Source organism: Chroicocephalus ridibundus, chromosome 1 (genome assembly GCF_963924245.1).
Source record: "Chroicocephalus ridibundus chromosome 1, bChrRid1.1, whole genome shotgun sequence".
Lineage (NCBI taxonomy): Eukaryota > Metazoa > Chordata > Aves > Charadriiformes > Laridae > Chroicocephalus > Chroicocephalus ridibundus.
In genome coordinates, this window is record NC_086284.1 from 92977636 (window position 1) to 93003656 (window position 26021).

Here is a 26021-nt window from a genome sequence, read left to right on the forward strand (position 1 = left end):
CCCTAAACAGCTCTCTTCTAACACATAAAGTATCTATCACAGTAATTCATCTAACACATAAGCTGTGAACAAGCCTGTGGGTTTTGTAGAAGCTTACAAGGAGTGTCTTGAAGAATTTGTACTCTATGTTAGCCTAATACTTGGCTGAGTCCATGCAACAATGGCAATTCTCACACTTAGGCAACATTAGACACACGTGGGTTTGTGCTTGAAGTATTAACGCATTTAAAGATGCACTCTTAGCTACAATTGCTACCTGAGCATCTGCAGCAGCTACAGACATATCCTGGACTGCAGGATTCCAAAGACATCTCAACAAATGGGGGCTGTAGTTCTACATACAGACAAAAGCAATTTCCTTCGGTTCCCCCATCTAACCCTTTTGAGTTACTAATTTTACCTATTCATGAGGAACAGTTTTGAGCATTAGACACCCAGCCTTTCTCATCCAGAAACAGATGCTTCCCCCCAGTCCCCTCTCAGACCACAGAGAGCAAAACATTTTTTCTTTAAAATACAGCTACTACTAAGAAAGCTAAAATGGCTACTACTGTAACAGGAGAAATGCAAGTAGATATTAACTGAATCTTTATACTAATTTCTCAGTTTAGTTGTTGCTCTTGTTAAAAAAAAAAAGCTTTCAAAGAACTATGTGGCTTTCTTTTAGTGGGCATCAATAACATCTCTCATTTGAACAGGATCTTAAGTCAGTGGCAAGTCTGTGTCAGAAAAAATGCTGTTAAAGTGACTCATTCATATGAATATCAACTTCATAAAAAGATTAAACAAAGAGTGGGAATAAATTTCTGTAGTCATCAGTGATTTAAGTAGCTTCCATTATGCAAGAAGATCTCCTGAATTTATTGTATATTTAACTAAACTGACTTTTGTGCCCTTGTTCATAGACTTTAATTAAAAACATATTAAGATCTAATTCAGTTCTAGTTTCAGTTATAAGCTATAAAACTTAATTCAAGATACCGATTAAAACAACTCTGATTTAATTTTTACATATCTAATGTGCAATGATTTAAAACTCTTTTACTACTACAAAGAAAGTAATTTTTATTCTGCAATATGTTCTGATCTTATAGATGGTGTATTGGATGATTCACAATGTTGTGGCAAGCTGCAAAGATTGCTTTTAGTAAGGAACTGGTATCTAAACCAAATATTGCAAGACTGAAATGTAATCAAGAATGTGATCAAGGATCTAATAAAAACTTCCTTGACTAGAGATTTCCTTCAAAGGTACAGGATAACATTTCTACTTTGAACTGGCTTCAACAGGATATATCTGTCATTTTCAGATTCAGTTTATGACTTAGAATCACTACAGTGATTGTGAGGTGGAGACAGTACATAGAAATATGATACACTTCATTTTAAATATTTAAAATATATCTTATCAACTGAAAGTAGTTGGCAACTGATTACAGCAGAGGAAAATTGGCAAGGAGGCAAGATTTTGTTTGAGAGAATTAAATGGCATTCCAAAGACACATTTCCAAAAAGTATAACACAAGAGTTGCCATCATTCTTTCCTTTCTCACTATAATCATGTCATTTTCAAAAGTTACATCTTCTATAATCTCCAACCAAAGTTGGACAATGACTGTTAATGAAGTTTAACAACAAATCTAATAGCAGAATTTATAGCCTACCTCTTATTAATGGCAGCCCACGACGCATTAATGTTATCTGTCATCAGTTCTACTTTTCTGGTGTCATCTGCTGAATAATCGCGGAGCAGCTTAAGTGCCATGTCATTTGCCACATCTACATTTATTTGCCATTGTCGTATTTCTTTTGAAAATTGCTGAAGTAAAAAGACAAAGAATAAACCTCATATCACCATAAAATAATTACACATATTGTATGATTATTAGAGGAGGAAACGAACAACTTATAGCATCAATATAAACAAAAAAAAAAAGAAAAAGGACTTCCTCAGATTTATTGTACTGGTAACTAAGGTCAGAGTCTTTCAAAATGTTTAAATTCCTTTAGTCGTAAGACCATAGGACTACTTCTAATCTGTGAGAGGACCAAGCAACAAAATCCTAAATGCTAGATAAAACATGACAGCTCAAATTGATAAACACTGAATAGAATGTTGGTTATTTTTTTCTGAGACACAAATAGACTGATGTACTATTATGTATTATGCAAACTATCATTATTTGTGATGTTGAATTATAATGAAATAGAAAATATAGTGAAATAATATGTTCTATTTTTCTTTTTTATACTCTGAAATAATACTGAGATTTGGACCTGTACTTTCACTTTTTTAAAAATTTATTTTAGTGAATTGTTTATGTAATTAGTGCCATCTGCTGGAACAGCACTAAATCTGCAATACAGCAAAATACTAATGGTAAACCTATCAATAATCGTTATAATGCTAATTTATGCTTCTTAGTATTAAGCTTTTTTAATCTCGGCCATTCCTTCCCCGCCCGCCCCTGCCTCCTTTCCTCTCCTCTTTCTCTTCTCCTCTACACCCGGGCCAACTGTCTCACTGCAGAAGCAAGCCAGGAAACCTGGAACACTCATTCAGCCAGCAAACAACTTCCATGCATCTTTCATCTTTCCTGTTAGTCTTTTTCTCAGAGGAAATTTCCATATAAATGCACTGAAGCTGCATATTTAAACCATAATGTGTAACAAAATGAAAGAGCAAAGATAATCAATGGTCTACTTGCACTTTTGTACTAGGCAAAGACTACAACTAGCCCATCAAAGGGAAAACGCAAGTAGAAAAAAAAGTTTGTATTTGTAAATAGAAACAGTAAGTTGCATGTAAACATTAGAAGCTATCAACAACAACAAAAAAAAAACACAGTAAAGTGTGACCGTCTTTATTGCTGTGTTTTAATACACAAATCCGGAAATGTCTGTGAAGACAAAAATAGGGTTCCCTCCCCTCATTCTCCCAAAACAGTGCTATTTTTGAAAACTTTTTTTGACTCAGCTAAGGATACTCCACACACAGGTGAATTTAAATATGTAATCCTTGATTAAAGAGTCTAAATACTAAGTAAAAATAATTACGTTTTGAATGTTTTGTGCAGTTACGTTTTCATCTCAGAAAGTCTGTAAATTGATTTTGGTTAAGATTGGGACTGAAACATAATTGATCTTTGAAAAGAGTCCAGGTGGGGGTTTTGATTTTTCCCCCAAACTCTTACCTGTGAAAAAGCTGCTTCAACATGTCTAGGTTCCCTCCATAATTTAAAACTGAAAACATGTATTTCCTCTCTTTCCTGTGTTCCTTCCTGAGAGGGCAGATCACCCAATTACTGTGCAGCAGATAATCTCAGGTACTAAAACAGCAACCTGATTATCTGTTTTGAACAAGGGATCCTATTTCTACCAACCAAACATTAGGAGGAGTCTACCAACTCCTCCTCCCAAAAACCATCTGAACGTGTTTATGATTAAGCTCACTTGAGCTGAAGCTGCCTAAAGAATTTTTTTAAGTCGTTCCCCTGTGTTAAGTATGGAGATGTAGTCAGGAAAGGTGATAATTTTGTAGAAAACCACAACCGTTCCTTTGGAGAAGATATAGGCAGTTGGTTGTTTTGGAAATAGTCTCCTCATTGAGCTCCTTCCCTGACAGAATTATATACAATAAATATATAAATGTTAATATTTACACACATATAATAAAATTGATAAACCACCTTCCCCAAAAACATTATACAGTAAGTATCATTTCAGTTTTGTAGACCTTTTATATCAAGTATATATTCTACATTTAGGTCTATCCCTCTTTACTATACTCTGCCTTTCTCTTTGCTTAAAATTATGCATGCATACAGATACTTTTTTCCAGTCAAAGAATCAGAGCAGAAATGACTGTTCACTGCATTACTTAGAAAAGTTACCATAACATTTTTTCTGTATTGTAAATTAATGGCCTATAAACTTTACTTTGAAAATACGTTTTTTGCCCAGTCCCGTGTGAATATAAGTGACCTTATAAAACCTTCCAAACCCCGTTTTATAATAAAACCATTAAAAGGCTATTTCCAAAAGTGTTGTTCTTGCCATTAACTTCAACGTTAATCCATTAACTCCCTGACATTACAACACTAGATCATCACTCAGGAAAGAAATTATGAATATAGAGAGCTTTGCCGACAGAAACAATTTGTATTTTCTACTTTATTGGAAATTGGTATGGAATTTTTCAACAACTTTGAGGAGTGCATGCCTTGCTTCAACTTTGCTCTGTGCGCAGACACCCAGAACAAAGTACTGTGATAAATGTTTTAACTGTCTGTCTTACCAGAGGCCCATTAACTCCTACCTCACATTACTATAATGAATACTTTAGAATTCAATTCTTGGCATTATTTCTTTTCCTCTTTTCCCTTTTATATTTTTAGGTCTTATTTATCTTTTAGGTACTTAAGAAAACATTCAATTTTTTTTTAAAAGGAAAATGCCTCACTGATTTCATTTTGACAGTTTTTAAAGCATTCTCTATGTTTTGTCTGTGTCATCACTGGAATTTGCTGAGTTTTGTGCATTTATCAGGTTACTTAGGTATAAATTTATTTTTAATTTTTAGTTAGGAGACACTAGTTGATGTTATTAGGAAGAAAGTCTGTGTAATTAAGGATCCTTCATTAAAAACAGGTAAGGAAATTAGAGTTGGGCTTTCTTCTATCCCAGGATTGCCCCGTGGAACAATATAAATGACATATAGAAGTTCAAATATAGCAATATGTTTGTACAGCATGTAAATTGTCCGAGCATGTAAATTCCTACACTGACCAGGTGTATATATCACAAGTTTGGAAAATCAGACTATCTTTCTGTACTTTTTCTGTATATCTATAGCATGTTTTGTTTATATACTAAAAGAATTATTTTTTTAATCAAGGAATTCTATTTCAGTGTCTGCATCATATTCAATAACATTAAATTGTTTTACTAAAATTAAAGCAGTATGCTGTCAGCCTGGGAATAATAAAAATCCACCAAATCATGAGACTGTACTTCATCCTATATTGGTACACCGGGAGTGGCAAAAGAGTACCTAGCAAGTCACCCCCCTGCAAGAAGAAGGCAAAGGCAAGCAAGATAGCCTCAGACTCATCCACAAATTCAGGGCATAAAGTTCACCCTCCAGGCTATGCCAGCTATACCTGGTCTCTTGAGTCCCATCAAAGCAGGGGACGTAATCTGGCTGCTATTTAATTTCCTGTTTAGATGAAAAAGAAATAGCTGGTCAATGAAGGAAAGAAAGGAAACCTCATCTGCATCCTTCCTCCTCTTCACTTTGGCTATCCCAGCTAAACTGGTACAGAGGGAGAAGAGATGCCTCACTAGCTTCTAGCAAAACAAGCAGCCAAGGAGCGAACTGGCAATCTTAGAAGGTGGTTTTGGTTGTTGGTTTTTTTTTAATGTAAGCTCAGTATCGTATTAAGAACAGACTAGTTTTACACTAGCTTACGTTCCGATGACTTGTGGATGGGAAGGACCTGAAATGTGACTGTGTACTATTTATACACCTATAACCTTCAGCCTGCTGAGTTAACTATCTGCAGTCATCACTTAGTAAACAATAACAGTGCTTTCATGGGTAAAGACTCTCTTTGGCCAGAATGCCATATTCTGATTCTCTGTACCTAACGCCAGTACGTAGAATTTAGTTCTCAAACTAAAAAATCAGAATGAAAAAATGCTTTGAACCTCAGCAAATTAGCTCTGAATTAACTTCTCATTCAAAGGAATCATTATTTTAATTGTCGGCTACATTTTATTGGGTTACTTTTCTTTTAAATGGCAGAAACAAATGTGTAAAATTCTATTAAAAACATCATTGGCCAAATACAAGCCAGTTAAAGATTTTTTGTTTTGGTTTACACTGGCATTGTAAAAAAATAAATAATCAAAAGACTGATACTGCTGAGCTTACCATTTACTTGTGTGTAAGGATGTACTAACGGAAAAGCATCAACACAAACACTGATTAAAAGTTCACTTAGAGCAAAGGGGAACGACATATAAAGTTTAACAAACAAATCAGAAGAACACTTGGTGACTACTTTCTCACACCAAGCTGTGTTGAGATACAAAGCTGACAAAATGAATATGTCTGAAGAATTTGAGACTCACACTGACCTCTCTCTTTCCCCTCAACACAAATGAATAGAAATGACAGCTTTATTTTCATCAGTGTAACAGCAAGAAAAAAGACAGCATACTTACTCTACATATTCAGGGGACAACATCAAAATATACGTGTTTGGCACAGAAGCCTGGAAAGCATTTATTTTGAGGACCTGATGTATTTCTAGGTCGATCAGTTTACACAATACTATACAAAAGAAATATAAAGCTGCTAAACTCAAAGATTTCCATTTTCCTTAGAATTCATGACCCCTTATCTCAAGCATGAACACAACAGCCGATGCTGTCACATCTAAGAAGCTTTCATGAGGAATTTGACACAATGGGAATTACTGGCAGACAAAGATAATTCCTCTAGGAAGGCTGGCACAAAAGAAAGAGGAAAAAAAAAAAAGAAGGAAAAAAGAAAAGAAAACCCCCACCATATTCTCTAAGACAGAGGTGAATTTCTTCCAGACTTGTGGGAGAAAAGCTAGGCAAAACCAAATAAATGAAAGTAAACAACCCTGGAACTGTAGAGCTTGCTGATGTTCATATCACCTCGAGGGCACAGCAAATTAAGATGGACTAGCTGTGACACTGAAATTATAATTCTAAACTAATGTCTGTAACTTGACACAACATGTCACATTGAATCCAGGCTGGGATAGGAATAGCTGAAGGTACTGATAGCCCAAGTGCTTCATCTCTTTTAAAGAAGGAGTGAAAAGAACCTGCAGGTGTCCTTTAAAAACTTTAGACATTGACATACATTCTATGAATAAGTATACTAGTATACTTTATAACTTGGGGATGGAGAAGAAGGGCATATTCTAATTTTTCTCCTTGGAAAATGTTGATCCAAAAAACTTGTAACTTTTTCAAAAAGCATACACTCTTAGATGAACTCACCTAAATGTCATATATTCTTGTAAAAAAGTGGACATAAAATCAATTTCTAAAACAATATTTTCAATTATTTTCCTAGTTAAATAAGTTGTGTTCAAGACATAAAACACTCCAACACAATGACTTAAGACTCTGTTTTCACAGATCTGTTTTTTTGTTAATTGAGTCTTTGCAGAGCTGGGATGTTGACTTCGTTGAAGCTTCTTTTTTTCTTTTTTCTTTTAACCAACCACTGGGCAGAAGCCAGAACTCTATCTCTGCAGAAAGACAGTGACAAATGGGAATCCTCTATGCTGAGTGACAGTAGTATACGTAATCTATAACTCTTTCCAATACATTAGTGAGTGATTGCCCTTGTTTACCATAATCCACCCTTCCCAAGCAATGACCCTTATGGTATAATCTTAAATGAGAAAACTTAACCACTTCTCAGCCTTAAAACAATAGGCTGATGAAAGATTTATGCCTTACAGGCAAGTAAAAAAAAAAAAAAAGGAAAAAGAAAAAAAAAGCAGCAAAACCAGTTGATGAGGACCTCACCCCACTATTCTTCACTGCAGTTCATTACGATTCAACTGTGCAAATAAGACTGTTGTAAGTCCCCAATCTTTAACCAAACAGCTGAGTAGTAGGTGTTAAAAAAAATAAAAATCTGGTGGGCAGGAGAGAAGAACATATGAGAAAATATTTGTGCAACTATTCTCCCAAATAACTAAACTGTAACGTTTCATTAACATGGAGGCAGGACTCCAGCCTCACTGGAGGCTGACCAACTGGTTAGTTTCAGTCTTGTTTTCCCCCAACCAGAGAAAGTGAGATATTATTATTCTGAAACAGCTGTTCTCAAAATTTATTCATGAAGAATATTCTAGCCCATGGCATGGGGGTTGTAACTAGGTGATCTTTAAGGTCCCTTACAACTCTAACTCTTCTATGATTCCATGATTATATCACCAAAGTATGACTATTTTCATAATAAGAAACTTAAAAACTGATGCAACAGTTGGGCATATTTGCATTGCATAGTTACATAAGTTAACCGAGGCACACATTTTAGCACCTAAATGTGACAACATCTGCGCTAAAATCACAAGAGCAGCCATTTCAGGTTTTTTGAAGTTAATAACCCTGCCAAGGTTGAACTCAGCAAGACTACCTTGTGGCAAATCTAAAATGTTTGATTTTCAAAATATCTCAATATAGCTTGTTACATTGGTTTTTTTTCACCCTTTTCTTAACTACTTCCAGTCAACATATACAGCTTCATTATTAGAGCAGAGAGACATACCAGTACTATGGGATTTTCCAGTCTGCAGTACCAGTGCCTCAACTGAAGGTGTAGTACAGAAGAGATCGCAAATTCTTGCGATGAAAAGCTAGGGTTTTTTCCTGCAATATCAGCCAGCTATTTGTTATGACTTACAAGTTAAGACCAACTTAATTCAAGGATTATGTGACACACATTTTAGACTTTGTATGTTAATTTCTTTCTAATTTTTTGTGGGAAATAGGGGATTAAAGAGATTGTTCTCAATGTGCACTGTCCAATAGTTAGAGGACATTTTCTTTAGCAATCTAATTAACTCAAGCAGAAATATTTTAATTCTCAGTAGTGACCTTAAGCTCAGTGTTCTGTTTTTTCAGAGCTTCCACGGTGTAGGAAATTTCTTTCCACGACTCAAGCTTAGCTTTGGCTTGTTCAAGAACCCGCTCAGCTTCTTGTTTAGCTTCTAGCCACTGTGTTGAATCCTTTAACATCTCATGAAGCTGCTGTCTCCGGCTTTGGAGGTGTCCATGCACTTCATCCCACTGGCTCTGTATCTTTTCGACTGGTGAAACACAAAGGAAAAACAAAAGCTGAGTTACTTAAAAGTTTTTTCTTTCTTTTTTTTTAAGGGAATAAATAATAATATTTAAATCTTTCTAGAACTGATGACATTGGAGAACTCTTGCACTTTTTAAGCTGCAATTGCAACTAAGTTTAGTACAATAAAGAAGAAGAGATAAAATGTTCTAGGTCACACAGTATGACGCTGTGGTACACAGCATGCGTTTCAATGCATATGCAGAAATGCCTCAGAAAGCATTATGAAACAGGATCACATCTGAGAAAAAACATCAGCAATCATCCTTCATTCTTACTAAACAAACACAAGGTTTAATATTTTGTGAAGAACAAGTCCTTTAGGGACTTCATTAATATTAGTTAAAGATTTATTGCCAGATATAATTAATGGCTATACTTTCTTATTTCATTAAGGCAAATGTCAGCAGACTGCAAAGGCTGTCTAGAAAGCTTTCTCGTATGTTCATGTTAATTATAAAATAACAATTAGCTTTACCTACTATTTGAAAGAAATGTGATTTGTGGGAACTTAATAATCACTAAAATCACTGATAAGCGTTGGCTAGCATCCAGCATCAGACTCATCCATAGTAGCATAAAAGCATCAGGACACCTGGTCATCCAAGCAGTCAAAGTTTGACCAAAAAAATTCAAACCAAATCAAACAACCAAAACTCCACAATGAAATCTGTGCACTGCATGAAGAAAAAGGCATTTTTTTCTTTTTTTCTTTTTTTAAATTCCCTGAGTTTAGTCAGCACAAACTACATTCTCAATATTTTCTTGAAGACTGCCTCACCACATCAAAAATTCACAAGCCTTCTAGAGAGGGGAAGAGAGATGCCTGGAGTGCTCAGAAAGCAAGTGAAATTATCATCGAGTGTTAGTTTCAGCACTGCATCTCTCATTGCAGGGTTGATTCCAGAATTGTGCAGGCAAAAGACTAAAGGGGTGAGAAATGCTCCAGCAGGGAAAGGAGACTTCTACCTATCAGTGCTCTTCCTTCTTCCACAAGAAGGGATAAAGATCTTTCCATGGTCTCAGCTGAGATTTAGAGAAAGAGAAGAAAACCTTTCAGCATCCCCTGCTCAAGCCTATGAGCAAGCACGCATAACAGCATGTTCAAGTCAAAGGAGACGCAAAAGGAATTGAAGAAACAGAACGGGGAAAAAACAAAGCACAATCAGAGCAAAGTAAGGATAGCCTAAGGCCCCAATACTTAAATTTAAATTGAAGAAATGTAGCTCCTCATTTTAGAAAGCTGTATCTGAAGTTCACAAAACAACAATTCATTTCTGTTCCCCATCTGGATGAGGATTTCTGATGTAAGCTTTAGGGTACACTTGAAACAACAAAGACATTGTGGTCTACAGGAAGGGAGAATAACAGAAGTGTTCTTGAACTGCTCAATTAAAATCTCTGTGCTATGGCTATAGCATGCGGCTCAAGTGTTGTGCGGGAGGTCTAGGGGACAAAGACTGCCCAAACACTTTCCACAGTGGCATATGCGTAATACCTGCCACCTATTTCTTGCTAATAACTACTCGAGCTCCTTCCCCCTTAGACTGAAACATTCAGTGTATTACCTTTTGATTCCTGACAACCTGGAGATTTTGATACATAGCTGACAAAAGTATAATAGCTTATGTCAGCTGCCTATGAAAAAAAACTACAAAAATTCCACCTATTTTTGTTTTACTATAAGTTTCTTTGTTTGTTGGTGTGATACCTATTTTTTTTGGGGGGGGGAAGGTGGAGATTAAGAGATGAATGAAAAGTTTGTTGCAGAACTGCTTCAGTTATATTAATTGAACGTTTTTAATTAATTGAAGGGTCTACAATTATATTAATTCTTCATAATAGCTGCTTTTAATCAGAAATGCTGATATTTCTTATAAAAAAATCAAAATATTTATAGATGGATCTGTTCCATAATATCCAATGAGTTTTTTTATCTAAGTAAGACGTATTAGCAGTCCTTGTCTAGGGACCGTGCTTTTCTCATCAAGACAGTTTTTCTTCACATACCATGGTCCTGGAATTCCGTGACAACCAGTTCTCCCACCCAAGAGGGGAATAAGGCTACAGAATGAAAGATTTATTCAGGACATCTCAGGAGCCCATTTACACAAGTGACTATGAATACACAAGCTCCAAATGTACGAAACACATTTCCTCGTGAAAATACTTGGGTTATCTCCCTCAAAAAGGGAAAAGAAAAGCTTCTGACGTGGACACTTAAAAAAATACATACATAACAGTTTTGCTGTATTATAGGCTGAAGTTGAAGAGTTCAGGAAGTTACTAGGTAATCTGAACAAAAAAAAAAATAAATGTAAACGTTGTTTTCTTGAACCAGTGAGTGACAAAACCCATTTAACAAAGTATTTCAGCTTTGGGATGAAGCTGAAGGGGATAAGCACACCATAACATCTAAATAATGAATCTGGCCTTTCTGAGGTGGAATATACCAAAGAGTGCGCTACTACATATGACAAAATATACAGAGATAATTTATTAGATATGCCTTTGTAATTATCTAGTTTAAGGCAACATAAAAATGCCTTCATTACTGTAAGTTTACATCTTCTAAATAATGCTCCCATTTGAAGGTGGACTATTGATTGGTTTTTGAATAACAAACCCCCCCAAGCCTCTAAAGCTTAAAATAGGAGAATTCATTTCCAAAATGTAATGAAAAATACAGCGTAAATCAGTATCTCTTAAGGATGTATTTTGCTCCTGTGGGTACTCTTTAGTGGGATGTTTCCCACAGAAGGAAAGGTGAACATCACTTAAAGATTTATGCCAAACAAAACCATTCAGAAAATACAATCTGAGCGTATACTTTGTTAGAATTGATCCCAGCAACCCATGAACCCCTAACCTGCAGCTAATGAGTTACTGACTACAGATGAGAAGGGTCAGAGAATTGCTATTAAATAATGTTGTTGGACAGCAGAAGACAATTTTTAAAATATTCTGAACATCATGTGGGTTTTTTGCAAGGGCACTGGAACATACAAAAGGCTTTCTCTGACTGGGTACTAACAGGAATAAGTTTATGAAGATATTTAAGAGTGTTTTATAAGATAGCAATGAGAAATCTCAATAGAAAGTTCTTTCAGGCTACGCCTACAGCCCTGGAAGGGTTATTTCTGCTGTCAGGATTTTATAAAATCCTTAAGGTTACAATGAACATATTGGGGTTCAGCAGAGGGAAAATTAATTTCTACCAAAGTCCAACCACCCTTACCAGGAACCAGGGAGACAACCCTAGAAATAAGAAATAAGAGTATCAAAACCAGAAATATAGAAGAATCAAAGGCACGTGAAGTAATTGTTCCAGAAAAGAATTTGCCCAAGATTTGAAGAACTAAAGAAAAAATTTGATCACTACCTCCTACCTTGGATTTAAGGCTGTCAGTATCTAATATTCAGTAAATTAAAAAAAAATTATATAAAATAAAAACAGACAAAAGGCTATTCCAGATATTACAAAATATCCTGAAACCTAAGTAAGAATATTTAATATGGTTAAAAAAGTAAGTTTTGCCAAGACAAAGTAATGTCATTTTCCTAACTGAATAGCACATCATTGCATCTACATACTGTGGTGACTACACATTGAAAACACATAGATAAACAGAACAAATGTGGCTCCATGTGCACTATTAATATCACTGAAGCCCAGGAATTTTAAATAATTTGTAATGATGACAAAAGCCTTTTTTACCCATAGTTCAGTAGTTTCTGAACCACCTCAGTTCACATTGTTCATTACAGCTAAATCCTGTGCCTTCTCCATTTCAAAGCCTAATTTCTTTTTTAGTGTGGCACTCCCACTTTGTATCCAATCTTCTTCCTCTTCCCCCCCCCCCCTCGAAATTTGGCAACAGCACAATATATTTATTGTAATAATCAGTATTTGAAATTATCTCAAGAGGATTCTTCAGTATAGAATTTATTTACCAAACAATCTGCAAGGGAGCAATCTGGAAACAAACAACATTTTCTTTATAGACTTAAGAAAAAGAAACAATTTTAAATCATTTTATCAACCCATGTGGCCATTAACTAGTTTTCTTTGAATATTAAACCACAACAATATTTGACAATTAACAAATCTAAAATGAGTATCAGAAAGACAAAATATATACAACAGTTTATTTCCTGAAGTGGAACCCAAACCCCATCCATTTCCTAATCACAGTGCTCCGGGCAGAAGTCCTCATTGTACTTCACTTATATGAAGTAAGTTTTGTGCTTGCTTACTGGTAAGTGTGCCAGCATGGCTCCAACGATTCCCAGTTCAACACTGAACCCTCTTAAATGAATAATTTAGGGGCATGGTGAGATTCTAACAGTATGTAATTTCAGGGGTGCTATTCAATTTCTTTTTTTTTCATCGCTACTATTCACTAGTTATTCAATAGTGATTATATCACTAAGATGAACAAATGAAATTCTACTGAACTGACTGCAGATTTAGTAAGTTATTAGAAGCAGTAACAAAGCAGAAAACTGCATTTAAAGCAATCAAACACACGATAACTATTTTTAAATCTGATTATCATTGATTTAGTACATTGAGGAAAGAATAATCTCAGTGAAGGAGACTGCTGGCTTAAGATTCAGTTTTGTTTATTCACAAAAATTTTTATACTTTTTTTTCATACTCTAGGTATAATACAGAAACCACAAACAAAAAATAAATTTTTTTTTAAGAGCTCATATCATTGATAAGACAAATATAATTGTCTTCACTGAGAGAGTTTACTCTCTGATGTTCATAATGTAACAGCAGTGGAAACAACAGAAAAGGAGTCTGAGAAGTTGCCAGTCACAGGAGAAATAATGTTCATGTTACTGTAAATTACATTTAGCCCATGCAAAGATGAAAAAAAGCAATCATTCCATGCCAGTTTGACAAGACCATTGAATCCAGTACACACTCCCAAAAAAATGAACAAGAAAAGCAACAGAATTTGTGAGGTAGAAAACCTCTGCCTACCTTGTCCAACAAATTACCTAAACTGCACTCATTTTGCTCTGTAGGAGAGTGCTTTTCAAAAGCATTATTGTCAATATATTGACATTTTCCTAGAAAAGTAATTTTTTACTCTAGTTTCATAGATTTGAAGACTAGAGGGACTAATGCAATCTGACCTGCTGCAGAATATAACCAGAGAACAGCAGAATTATGGACAATTATAATTCATGTTACCAAAAGAAGCTACTGATGCACTGATATTCCTTAGCTGAAAAATGAAAACCATTTTATATGCATCTTTGCGTGTTTCAATTTACTTATACTTTGCAACAACGATCATGATGAAAAGACACATTGAGCTTGAAATCTAGCCAATTCTGAAGAATGATTTATGAATAGCTTCATATTTTTGTGATAATCCCTAAAATCTTAAGGGGTTCCCCCCCTCCCTCCGCTTTGTAGCAATACGAAACACCCAATGTACTGAAAGGAAAAAAGAGTAACCGAGATCTTCATTCTTAGGGTACTGAGTAGCCTTTGAACGCTATGGCTGTACAGAATGGCTGTCACTGGAGGAATTGCTTTATTAAAGTCTATCGTACAACATCCCTTGACAAAAGGATGACGGCTCTGTTCTCATAAACAATCATGAATCTGTGAGAGACTAGGGAGAACATTTGGATAGTAGATGCAGAGTCAAATGAGGATAAGTTTAAGCCATTTCTTTTTTAAACGCTGAAGTACTTAAGGAGTTACAGGAACAGTTATAACATCTACTAAGTTGCTGCCTGTAGGCTATCATTATGGAGTGGAGCTGGATAGGACAGAGTCCACAGTAGAGAACAGTTGGAGCCAGCCTACTCTGATAGTAATTTATGCTTCAGCTGTCCTTTATCTTTTCTTGTAAAGCAGTATTGCTCTTAAGCTTTTTCACAGGCTTACAGAAGTCATACTTCTTAAACAATGACCTTAGAACATTATGGCAACAAACACTTTAACTAAATGTGTAAAAACACTAATAATGTATCATCTCAGATACTTTATGCATCCCTTAGTCAGTAATGTGATGAGAAGGATTTAGCCAATAAACCCAAAATTAATGGTGGGGTGGCAATATAGAAGTAGCTTAATGTGAAGTCTGGCATTTATGCCAGTAAAATGTCAGATGTAGCTTTTATGCACTATTAATCTATTAAGGTATTTATAGAAAGATTATTCCTTATCATATACATATCATAATGTGTAACGACAAATTTAAAAAAAAAGCCTATGGCTTACAAAAAAATTAAGCAAAACAGAAAGTATGTACACAAATTAAGCTGCACATAAACGAATGAATAATACTTGGGAAGATGGAAGGAACTGTAATCCTTTACACTATTGTGCAATATTCTAGTTTCTAAGAAGAGATATAAGGTATTACAAAAGAAACCAGGAAGAAGTAACGCTTAGACCCTGCAGTTGTCTTTCTGGGGTGATGAACAGCAATGAAAATGTACCTGAAAGATTTGTAAAAGCATGAAAGAGGTGGAAGGAAGATTGTTACCTTCCTTGGCTTCTCAGAGGCTAAGATAAGGTAAGATAGAATAAGAGAGATTTCAACAGTTTTAAATGCTTTTTTTAAAAAAAATGAACACTCATCCTCTCATTTTGTAGTTTGATAATTTTGGGGGGGTAATTAATTTTCCAACTATTGCAACTCTATGATTTAATTTTGTTTTGTTTCACTAGGGTAAGCCTATTTTTCTTTTATCTAAAAATCACTTCCATGTGATCAAACTAATGAAGGTCACTCTGTTCCTCTGGAAGTGTCAGATCAAACAGAATGAACTGAAAACTGTCAAGTGGTTTCTGCTAAGCATCAAGTGAATAATTCTTCAGCACTGTGAAGCATGCTTTATACTTTGCTATACAGAGTGGGAGTCAGAGAGCAGACTAAGCTGGTAGCACATCTAAAGAGATCAGTTTCTTATAACAAGAAAAAAGCAACTTCCATGATGGAGCACTGAGAAGGGCATGCAAGAGTTTATTATTTGGAAAACAAGTCCTTCAGAAAGCATTCACTAGTTTGTCAAGTTTCTGTAGAAGTATTTACGTACATAACATTTATGACCTCTCAAATGAAGTTCTCATGATCATTTTTTCACTAAATGAAAAAGGAAACAGACCATGGTATGCATGATGTGGAAGAGCATTTGCCTTGCATTTTAAAATGTTATACAATCTGTAAAATTTTTTTGTGAGAAATAATCACCCTAAAATGAAGTAAGATTCTTCAGAACTTAGTAGGAAATAAGTAACAAACCTAAGTGTAGTTTTGCTAGAAATCTACTGAACCAAATAAAAAATATGTATATGCATGTATACATAAGTATTGACTAGGGAGATGGATAGACAGATTAGGGCATGAACCTAATCTGATACCTCTTGATTGCCATCAGAGCCTTCAGAAGTAGAGCAGGACATTTATGAAGAAATGGACTGCCAAAGTCAGTCCCACTGCTCAGGCAGGATGTAGAATCAGCAGTGATTCTTCTGCAACTCCAGCAGCAGGATGCATATGGACAAGCCACCAGAAGTGAATTAACTTATTCTTTTGGGTAGAGACTCACGTATTTAGATGATATCAAAAATAACTTTTTAGTAACATTGTACTAACTCAAAAACCAGAGGGTTTGTTTGCTGGAATGATTTAATCACCTTTCAAAATGTTTGGTTTATTCAATTTCCTTTGTTGTATGTAGAAAATAGCTACTGCGTTATTGAATTTATAAACTTTCTTAAATATTAATCATATAGTTATGAAGACTTACATTAGATTTAGAAGTGATATTTAGGCTGATGGAAGGCACCCAAACAGAAGCAACAGGATTATAATTAATCCGATTAACTAGATAAGTGAATATATAAGTAATACAATCATTTCAGTTTTAAATTTAAAGAAAAGTTTTCAAATAACTTAATAGAAAAGAAGAATTAATTTCTGTCTTAAGGAATGTAATTATTAATTAGAAGTGTCTAGGTATTTTAGTATTTATCTTTGCCCAAATGTCCATTAATATTTTTCTCTAGGATTTTGGTTACTTCAACTATTAGAGAGAAAATAATTTATAATTATGAATCTAATTTTTGTTCATGGATGATAGCATTTGTAATAATAAACCTACCTACAAAATATTTTTTTTCAGTAGAAATATGACTTGTCTATGCCTGAATTTAAAAATGGGACATTAAATTAGTGAAATGATATTCTGCTTTCTCTGAACATAAACAATAATGCTATTAGCATTATTAAAGTGCATCAGCTTTCATATACTAACGCTTTCATAGACTTCCATACTTACTGATGCAAAAACATAATGGTAGGTCTGGCAGTTTAAGTTCTGAAATGTGTGAAATTCATTAGCTAGCTAATGAAGCATACAGGCAATGAATTTCAGAATTCTTAGTACCACATAACTTTGTGTTCACATTATACATTCATATTTACACTGTATATTTTTAATGTCATTGGCCTACTAACTCCTACTGAGTTTAGGTTGAGACTTGCTTTTCAAATATATTCACATTTGTTAATGTGTACACTGATTTGCTTTGATTTAATAGACACAGCTCTAACTATATGGGGAAGACTGGGAGATCTTAGAGTATCAAAATACCTGGAAAATTAAAATGGACTTAGGAATTCTGCAAATATGTGAATATCAGACTCTAAGTTACTGAAGTACAGTTTTGCATACTGTTTATATTTCTATTTTCTTTAAGAAGCAAAAGAATTTCCTCAGGAGAACCTCCACTCCCCTGAAAGCCATACATCCAAAATTCAAAGACTGCAACCGGCTTTGATTCATTTTATAATGGATAAACAGCAAATCTCTTCCTCTGTTATTTGACACTAAATATTATATGAGCTGTCAGAATAACAGAAGCTAAGCTTTTGTTTTCTATAACTCTCAAAAATCTCAAATCCTTACCACTGTAATACTCACTCATTAAGCTGCATCAGCAAGGGTAAACTGGCACGCTTTATGCAATGGTCAGTAAGGAACTCAGTGGCTCCTATTTGTTGGTCTTAACTCTGACACCATCTGCTGGACTACAATTGCCCTCTATGGTATTCCATGACTGGGAATTACAATCACAGACTATCATGAATCTTCTGCTGTGCCTCTTCTGACAATGCTAAATCTGCACAGTGACTCGACTGCTGTATCTCCATGGCAAGTGCCTCTCACGGAGGTCAGCTAGGAGATGACTCTAGAGCTCTGTTCACTCACCTACACAACAGTCACAGAAAGCCAGGTGCCGACAACAATACCGACCTTAGCTCAGCGGATGAACCAAAAACTGCCATGCATGCATCAGAAAAAAAATGGTGGGCCAAATCAAAACATCATAACTTTGACTTTTATTTTTGCCTTTAAAAGCAAAACAAACTTCCAAATGTGCAAGAACTGATTTCAAAGCAAAGAAGTAAGTGTGTTTCTCTACCAAATGTTCCTATATTCAACTTCAAGCATACATTGTTGGCATTTTGTATCTGAACTGAGTTAACTTAATAAATTTGTTATTTCACAACAGAAATAGAAAACTCTACAAATTTGTTTTATTTACAAATTACCAATTTCATAATCACAAAATCATAGAATGGTTTGGATTGGAAGAGACTTTTAAAGGTCATCTAGTCCAACCCCCCTGCCCTGGGCAGGGACACCTCCCACTAGACCAGGCTGCTCAAAGCCCCATCCAGCCTGGCCTTGAACACTTCCAGGGATGGGGCATCCACAACCTCCCTGGGCAACCTGTTCCAGTGCCTCACCACCCTTAGAGTGAAAAAATTCTTCCCAATATCTAATCTAAATCTACCCTCCTGCAGTTTACAACCGTTGCCCCCTGCTCTGCAATACAGGCCTTGGTAAAAAGTCTCTCTCCGTCTTTCTTGTAAGCCCCCTTTCTGTATTGAAAGGACGCTATAAGGTCTCCCCAGAGACCTATAAGGCTATAAGGTCTTCTCCAGGCTGAACAACCCTAACTCTCAGCCTGTCTTCAGAGGAGAGGTGCTCCAGCCTTCACGGCCCTCCTCTGGACCCACTCTACCCGGTCCATGTCCTTTTTATGTTCAGGGCTCCAGAGCTGGATGCAGTACTCAATAATGTAGTGAAATATCAGATATACAGCTTCCTCCATCATATTTTTTCAGGGACAGCTGGCTAGAAATTCCAGCACAGACAGAAGCTTATAGACTCAAAAGAAGTAACATTTACACAACAGATTATGTATTGTACTGGTGATTTGGGTAAAATAGTTACTTCTCTTACAATAACCTTCCTGAAAGAAGAAAAGCATCAGATATCACAAGACTGTAAATTAAAAACTGTATTTATGACCAAGACAAAAACAAACTTTATTTTTAGCTTTACAATTAAAGTCTTTTAGAAAAATTATATTAATATTGGACTATGTATTTCCAAAGGTGAGTCAACCCCTTGGGGCGCTTGCTTCTACTTTAGATTGATATTTCCACGTCTTACACGCCATTCTGTTTTCCCTTTCACATTTTCTACATAGTCAGACAACACTATCAGTCTGATACAGATACATATTAAACCATTACTGTTGCCATCCTAATATAATGAAGTGAAGAAAGCCAAGTGTCTAAAGCTCAAAAATTCAGAGAGTATAATAATACTGGAAATGTAATTAATATTCTGCAAAATTATTATATCGCTTCATCTGGAATACTGTAATCATTTCTACACTTAAGAAGTCAAAGCAGACATAAACACAGTCTGACACTTCCAGGGAAAACTTCCATGGCATAGGTGTTTTCTCTACTGTACACAGGTTCCCATCCAATTAAAATATAATGAAATAAAACCTTTTCTAAATATTCTGTTTCATGTTATAAGTTCCACCAAGCCCAAGTGCCACCACTTTCTTACCATACATCAGACTGTTCGACACCTACTCTCCTTTGCTATTACTCAGCTAGGGATTGCCTAGACCACTCTCTGATGGGTCCCTTTCTCATCATGTAATAGGCCCGCTGACAAGAAAGATGAAATATGAGCAGCTCATCCCTAGAATTTTTATGCTATTTCCCCTTACTTCCCTTTTTGGCATGATAAAGGCTGACACAATCCTGTGAGCATTGCTATCCACTAAACACAGATTGAAAAGCTTCAGAGTCACCACTTTCATATGCTTATGGTCCTGAAATGAGTAATAAAATTAAATTCTTTGAATTATCTACAATACTTCATAAGTCATCATAATGACGGTTTGGTATACATAACAAAATGAAACCACCACTGGTGCAACCACCCACCAAAGTCTTAGGACCTCTCTCACACAGGCTAAGTTTGTGTTTACTCAGGTTGGACTTGCAAAGGAGCTTTGGGGCTGTGCGAAACACTCTTTTTGTTATTCATTTATTCCCAAACTCAGCGAAACTAAAACCACAGTAAATTTATATTGAGGACAGCCAAAGTAAAATCTGTAGCCCAAATGTACTCCACGGTGCTTAACTAGATTGTCTGAGAACAACTGCAGGTTCCAATATATGTTCTTTCTGCATTGCATTCATTTTAGAAAAAGAGATGGAACACAATGTAGACCAAAATCTGCATTTGCCTGATATCACTGATTATGTGGCATCTAAATTTAGCTTGTAATCTCTGCAGAGCAGGACCTTTGTTTCCTGTTTGCTCTGTAATTACAACAGAAAATTACGGCCTGGCATAAATGAATATATACTGTTCTGACACAGTTTTTAAAATAACTGTGGACGTTAAATATTGCCCATCAACCTCTGGATGAAAAGTCACTGGAAGTGTAATTTGATCATATTTTGAAAACTCCATTTCTGAACAATTCCTTTTTTGTTATTTCCATTTATTTTCATTTTGACTAATTTGTTGCAACACAGCTAGCATGGCTCTTCTGTTTGTATCATCATGGATAACAATAAAATAAACCAGATATTTTTACTGTTTTCATGTCTGTTTCTAGTTAAATTTACAACGTTCCATGCAAGCTACTATTTCTAACACAGTACTACCTTGAAACACTGGCCAAAACAACAAAGTCTAAGGTTTGTCACATTTAAACAAAACAAGTCAAAAACCCTAGTCTTCTGAACACATATAGCAGACAAAGGCTGGGAGAGAAGACATATTATCCCACCTTATCTTGGTAAAGAATCGAATGTATGAAACTAGAAGATTTTTCTGGAATTACACAGGAAGTCTGTAGCAGATCTGGAAATTAAATCGAGGTCAGCCTCACCTCTGATGATACAAGAAGTTTCCTCTCACTGCATTTTCATTTATCCCTAAAGGCAAGAAAAAATAACCCATATGCTATCACACAACTGACCTTAGGCATAAGGAGTAAGTCAATGCTTAGTGTTTGGCAAGGGGCTTCCATTAGGAAGAAAAATGAAGAATAGCAAGTATTCCTCAGATGCAATCATATATTTGCAAGGAAAGGATAAAAAACAATCCTGCTTTCTTTGTTGTGGTAGTCTGCCTTACCAGTAGGCTGCCTCAGTCTTTGCAAGCATTCTCTCTCTACTTTCCATCACACATGAGGGTTTCTCTTGATATCCTGGAATTTTTTGTTACCCTTATCTTGTCTCTTCTTTCACCGATTAACATTACAGGTGCAACTGAATTAATCCCTAGTCCAAGTGTTTATATTAGCATTTGGGTGCCAGGTCCTGTTCCAGTGTAATGAAAACATGATTACTCATTCCCCCACTTCGCCTCCAAGGACGAAGCATTTCCATCACTTTCAAAGCAATCTGTGACTTCTCACTGGCAAAAGTCACCCTTGTGTGGGTAGCTGTCAGAGCACAGCACCTTCATTGCTGATGGCAACATCCCTCTTGGTCCTCTCTGAGATGTTTCCAGTGCGTGGTGTTGGAAGCATGGGCAGAAAGCAGCCAGGCGGGAGGCACAGACCTGCTCCGATTCTGCTGCTGCTAACAGCGGGGGGTTTATTAAACTTAAGAATTCAGAGATATCTTAAATGGTATCAGAAGCTACTAAGATCAAGTCTCAGAGAAGTTAACATCTAAAACTAAAGACTACTATTTGGCTAATTTGTTTTCCAGATGTCACATATTACAACCAGAAAATTAATGGGACACCTCCTGTACAAAGCCATGAAAACACCAACGCTCTGAACAGGCCTGCACAACCATCTCTAAATCCAATACAGTTTTTCTGCATTACCTGCGCTACAGGGCGAGCCCTGCTCTGAGCTACGACAGCAATTTTCACAAGTCCAGTCCTAGAAAGAGGAGTTAAGCAGGAGGGGACAGCCAGAGTGAAAGACAAGTGCAAGGCCACGGTGCAAACAGAACAGGGAACAAGCAACAACAAGGGAAGAAACTACAGAGTACAGGAAGAAATGAGTTAACTGATTACCTAAACCAGCATTTTCTATACGGGGGACAGAGGGAGGAGGAGAGAAAATGGAGGAAGCACAGGAAGAGAGATGAAAATACACCTCTAGGAGTCCTCATGATCTCTAGGAAACAGCCCGTGAGCTCTACTTGTGCCACACGCCGCCTGGAAGCCACGGTGGCTGCGGCAGCTCGGGCAGCGCCAGCAGCACACCCCGGCTGCGGCCTGGGGGGTGCCCGGGCAGGAGGGGGCCGTGAGCTGCCCTGTGCTGGTCGCAGATGGTTCCAGCCGGCCCGGAGACCCGTGAGGGGCAGCTGACGCCCTCCAGAGCCAGTGGTGCCTCTGCCTGAACATGCTGCAGCCAGGACAGCAGCAGGCAGGGGCAGGAGGCACGGCGGGAGGCTGGTGAGGAAACACCAAAGGAGAGAGGCAGGCAGAAGCGCGAAGAGGTGCGCTCTGGAGGAGAGACGTGGAAGGGGACACGGCTGGAGGTGCACGCTTGGAAGGAGGCACCTGTGGCACGTCCTGCCACCCCACGCAAAGCGCCTCAGCCAAGGGCCTCCGCAGCTTCTAGTCTCAGAGGTAGCTCAGGTGGCTTTTCATAACGCCGCATGGCATCTTAAAATGGTTTTCACAGTTGCAAATATAAAAGGTCAGGTTTTCAGTGTTTTTACAGATGATTAAATTCACCCGTAAAAATACACAGAAGTACAAACATGAAAATGCAGCAAGTATGTGTTAACTGTGAAAAATGGATCAAGTGGTTTTGGTACAGATGGCAGCAGATGTGCAACAGCACGTCCTGGCAACTTGTGTACTCCAGGGGTTTTCTACCAGATAAAACATCTATGAAAATCTCATTATTCTCAGAAGTCCTAACCACTCATTAAATTCTGTCACCTTGCCCAAATCTAAAAACAAATACAAAATCCAAATTACTTTCTAATCAATTGCTGACATCTATTCTGACATAAGATATATTCAGATATGTGATATCATCAAGTCCAGTAATAAAGAACGCCAGCATTGCAAAGCCAACTTTCACAAAGAGAACTCCTGCGAAAATTAAATCCCAATAAATAATAAAAAGAAAACAATAGCTAAAATCCAGGCAATTTAATATTAAAAAAAACAAGTAATTTTTTGAAGTCTGTATAAACTGACTGAACTTCAACATTTAAAATAAAATAATTACAGTTATTAACTAGAAATATTAAACCACTATATAAAGACAGTGAAAGCTAGGAAGACAATGACTTTTTTTGGGTAAATGGGATGCTTTTGTTAAAAATGGAGCTTTATAACTCCCTTAAAGAAAAAAGGGAATGCATCTAAACCATATCATGCAATATTTTTGAGACTTTCAGATTTCAAAAACATATGTAGTCCTAGCATTTATCAAGAAATAGAAAACTCCTGTCTAAAAAAAAAAAAAGGCAAAACAATTTTCCATGATCTTGAGCAACTACATACTCACAGATTTTAAGACAGTAACTTCATTGATTGCCCAAATGGATTTTATATAAACACAGTGATGGAATTTCACCACTAGACAGGGAATTTAAATTGCTTGTAAAAACAGTCTTTAACTTTGAAACATAATTCTTAAAGCGCAGAATGCTAAAACAGTTATAAATAATAGGCAGTTGTTTCTCGCTTCTTTCCCTTTTGGACTTTGATCATTTTGGCTATTTACTTGCAATTGAGATGGGCCACAAGTACAGTATAAGTGGTATAAATATTTTTAATGGCAAATTATTAACACCACTCTTTTTAACACAGAAAATTGACTGAATCTTTCTGGTACTGCTCAAAGAGAAAAACAATTCTTTTCTTATTATCTGGCCACTACACAAGTCAATGTAACATTCTTCTACCACTGACAAGATATAAGTCAAACCTCTTCAGCATCTATTATTTTCGGATTTTAAAGTATTTTGTATACATGTTAATTTACATCTGTAAAATGAGACCGATTCTAATTTTGAAATCCAATGTAATTAAAACCAGATTTTTTGCTGTAACACTGTAAATAGGAAGACCCACATTAGATATTAAACTAGAAAATTAGAAAACTAAAATAAGTCAGTGCTTGCTTTCCTGAAGAGCTGAAAATTCTTGGCAGTTTTAGTTAGTTAAATGTTTTAAAAAAATATGTTAAAGCTTCTCTAATTGTTTAAGATATGAAATAAAGATTTTATAACCTGAGAAGTACTCTCAATTTACTTCACATTTGCATACTATTGAATTCTTAAACATTCTTCAGAAGGATGTGGTACTAACAATTTTGGAGACAACGGAGTAAATGATTAGGACCCGCAATCTCATCCTGTGTGGCTGTTCCTTACCTTCGCTTTACATTTTGCTTATAACACTTTCGCAAATAAGTTTGTTTCTTTCTGAAGCTACTGAGACACTGGTCTCCTTAAACCGAAAGAAGAGAACTCCTTCAAATTGAAGATTTCTATAAGTGCTAAAGATTTTCACAAAGACTTTAGGAACAAAGGCAGGCAGTTACATAAAACCAGCCTGTTAAAATATGACTCCCCTTGAGCATAAAAGAAGGAAAAGATGCCCCTAACAACACTATTAATAGGAGTTACCGTAGCAGGGGAGCAGACAATAGTACTTGGGGAAAGGAATTGCCTGCTGACAGCCTGTAAACAAGAATTTCTGTCATTTCATGTCTGCTCATGGTTCTGGGCAACACTTACTTTCATCTAACTGGTAAGTGGGTAAATTGAAGGTTGCGGGGGGGGGGGGCTGAAGATTTATATGCTTTGGCCCTTTTTCTACAGTCACTTCTGTCACCTCAGTCTCCAAACATTTTAAGAACAGCAGAGTAAATTGCAGATTATTAAATAGGCTTGAATTTTCTTGGCACTATAAATTAGCAGAATTTTTTGTCTGTATTCTGACTGATCCCCTCTATTGATTAACTCAGTCTCTAAATGATGATCAACGTAAGTTAAAAAAAGACAGAAAGCAGACTCGAACACCATCTCTACCACAATGCCATATCAATTCTTCCCTAGGATAAAGTGGGAAGTGCATTCTCCTTCTGTCAGGTGATAGTATGTCCCAAATCTTTCAACCAGTTAACTTCACATACCCATGGCCACATCATACAATAATGCATAAACTGTTAGTGTGAAGCATCGCCCTACCTTGGTTTTTGTTTTGTTTGTTTGGGTTTTTTTTTCTTTTCTGGGCCTAGTCAAAATTATCTAAAGGCTTTTAAAAAATTTTTATTGCCATATCACTCTTTCTGAAGGGCCTCTTCCTGCAGCACAACCTTAAACTCACTGAACTTTATCTTTGCTGTTCACAAGCTCACAATTAGCAGAGAACTCACTTTGTGGTCATATTTTCCTGATGAGAGATTTGGTCAATCATTCTGCTCTCCTAGCTATTTTGGAGGACAGATGACAAAATTTTACTAACACTTACTATTTGGGCAGAATCAAGTGCCTCTATCCAACACAACAATCCAGGGTGCCTGTTCTCCAACAGACTGATTTCTAGGAACATAAAACTTATAACGTTCCTATCTATTTAGAAGTACCTGTTCTAGAACAAGCCAGCTACGTTCCACTTGAATTACCACACAACAGAAAATTTAGTAATTATCTAACTCTCTTCACAGGCTTGAGAATGTAATTGAACTCTGAGCAAGCCACCAGCAGTGGTATCACCTAATACCACTTAGCAGCTCCGGGGCTACAAAAAAAGC

The 26021-nt window shown here is 36.3% G+C and overlaps 1 protein-coding gene across 4 annotated transcripts in view; it reads right to left on the reverse strand.

Moving 5' to 3' along the window:
* Positions 1-26021, reverse strand: part of DMD (dystrophin) — a 1176878-nt gene that overhangs the window by 286754 nt on the left and 864103 nt on the right. For all 4 annotated transcript variants that reach the window (XM_063343608.1, XM_063343591.1, XM_063343600.1 and 1 more), the window contains 2 exons: positions 8656-8867; positions 1665-1819 (listed from right to left, as the gene is read on the reverse strand). In XM_063343608.1, coding sequence (XP_063199678.1) covers positions 1665-1819; positions 8656-8867 — 367 coding nt within the window. The remainder of the gene's footprint in view (positions 1-1664; positions 1820-8655; positions 8868-26021) is intronic.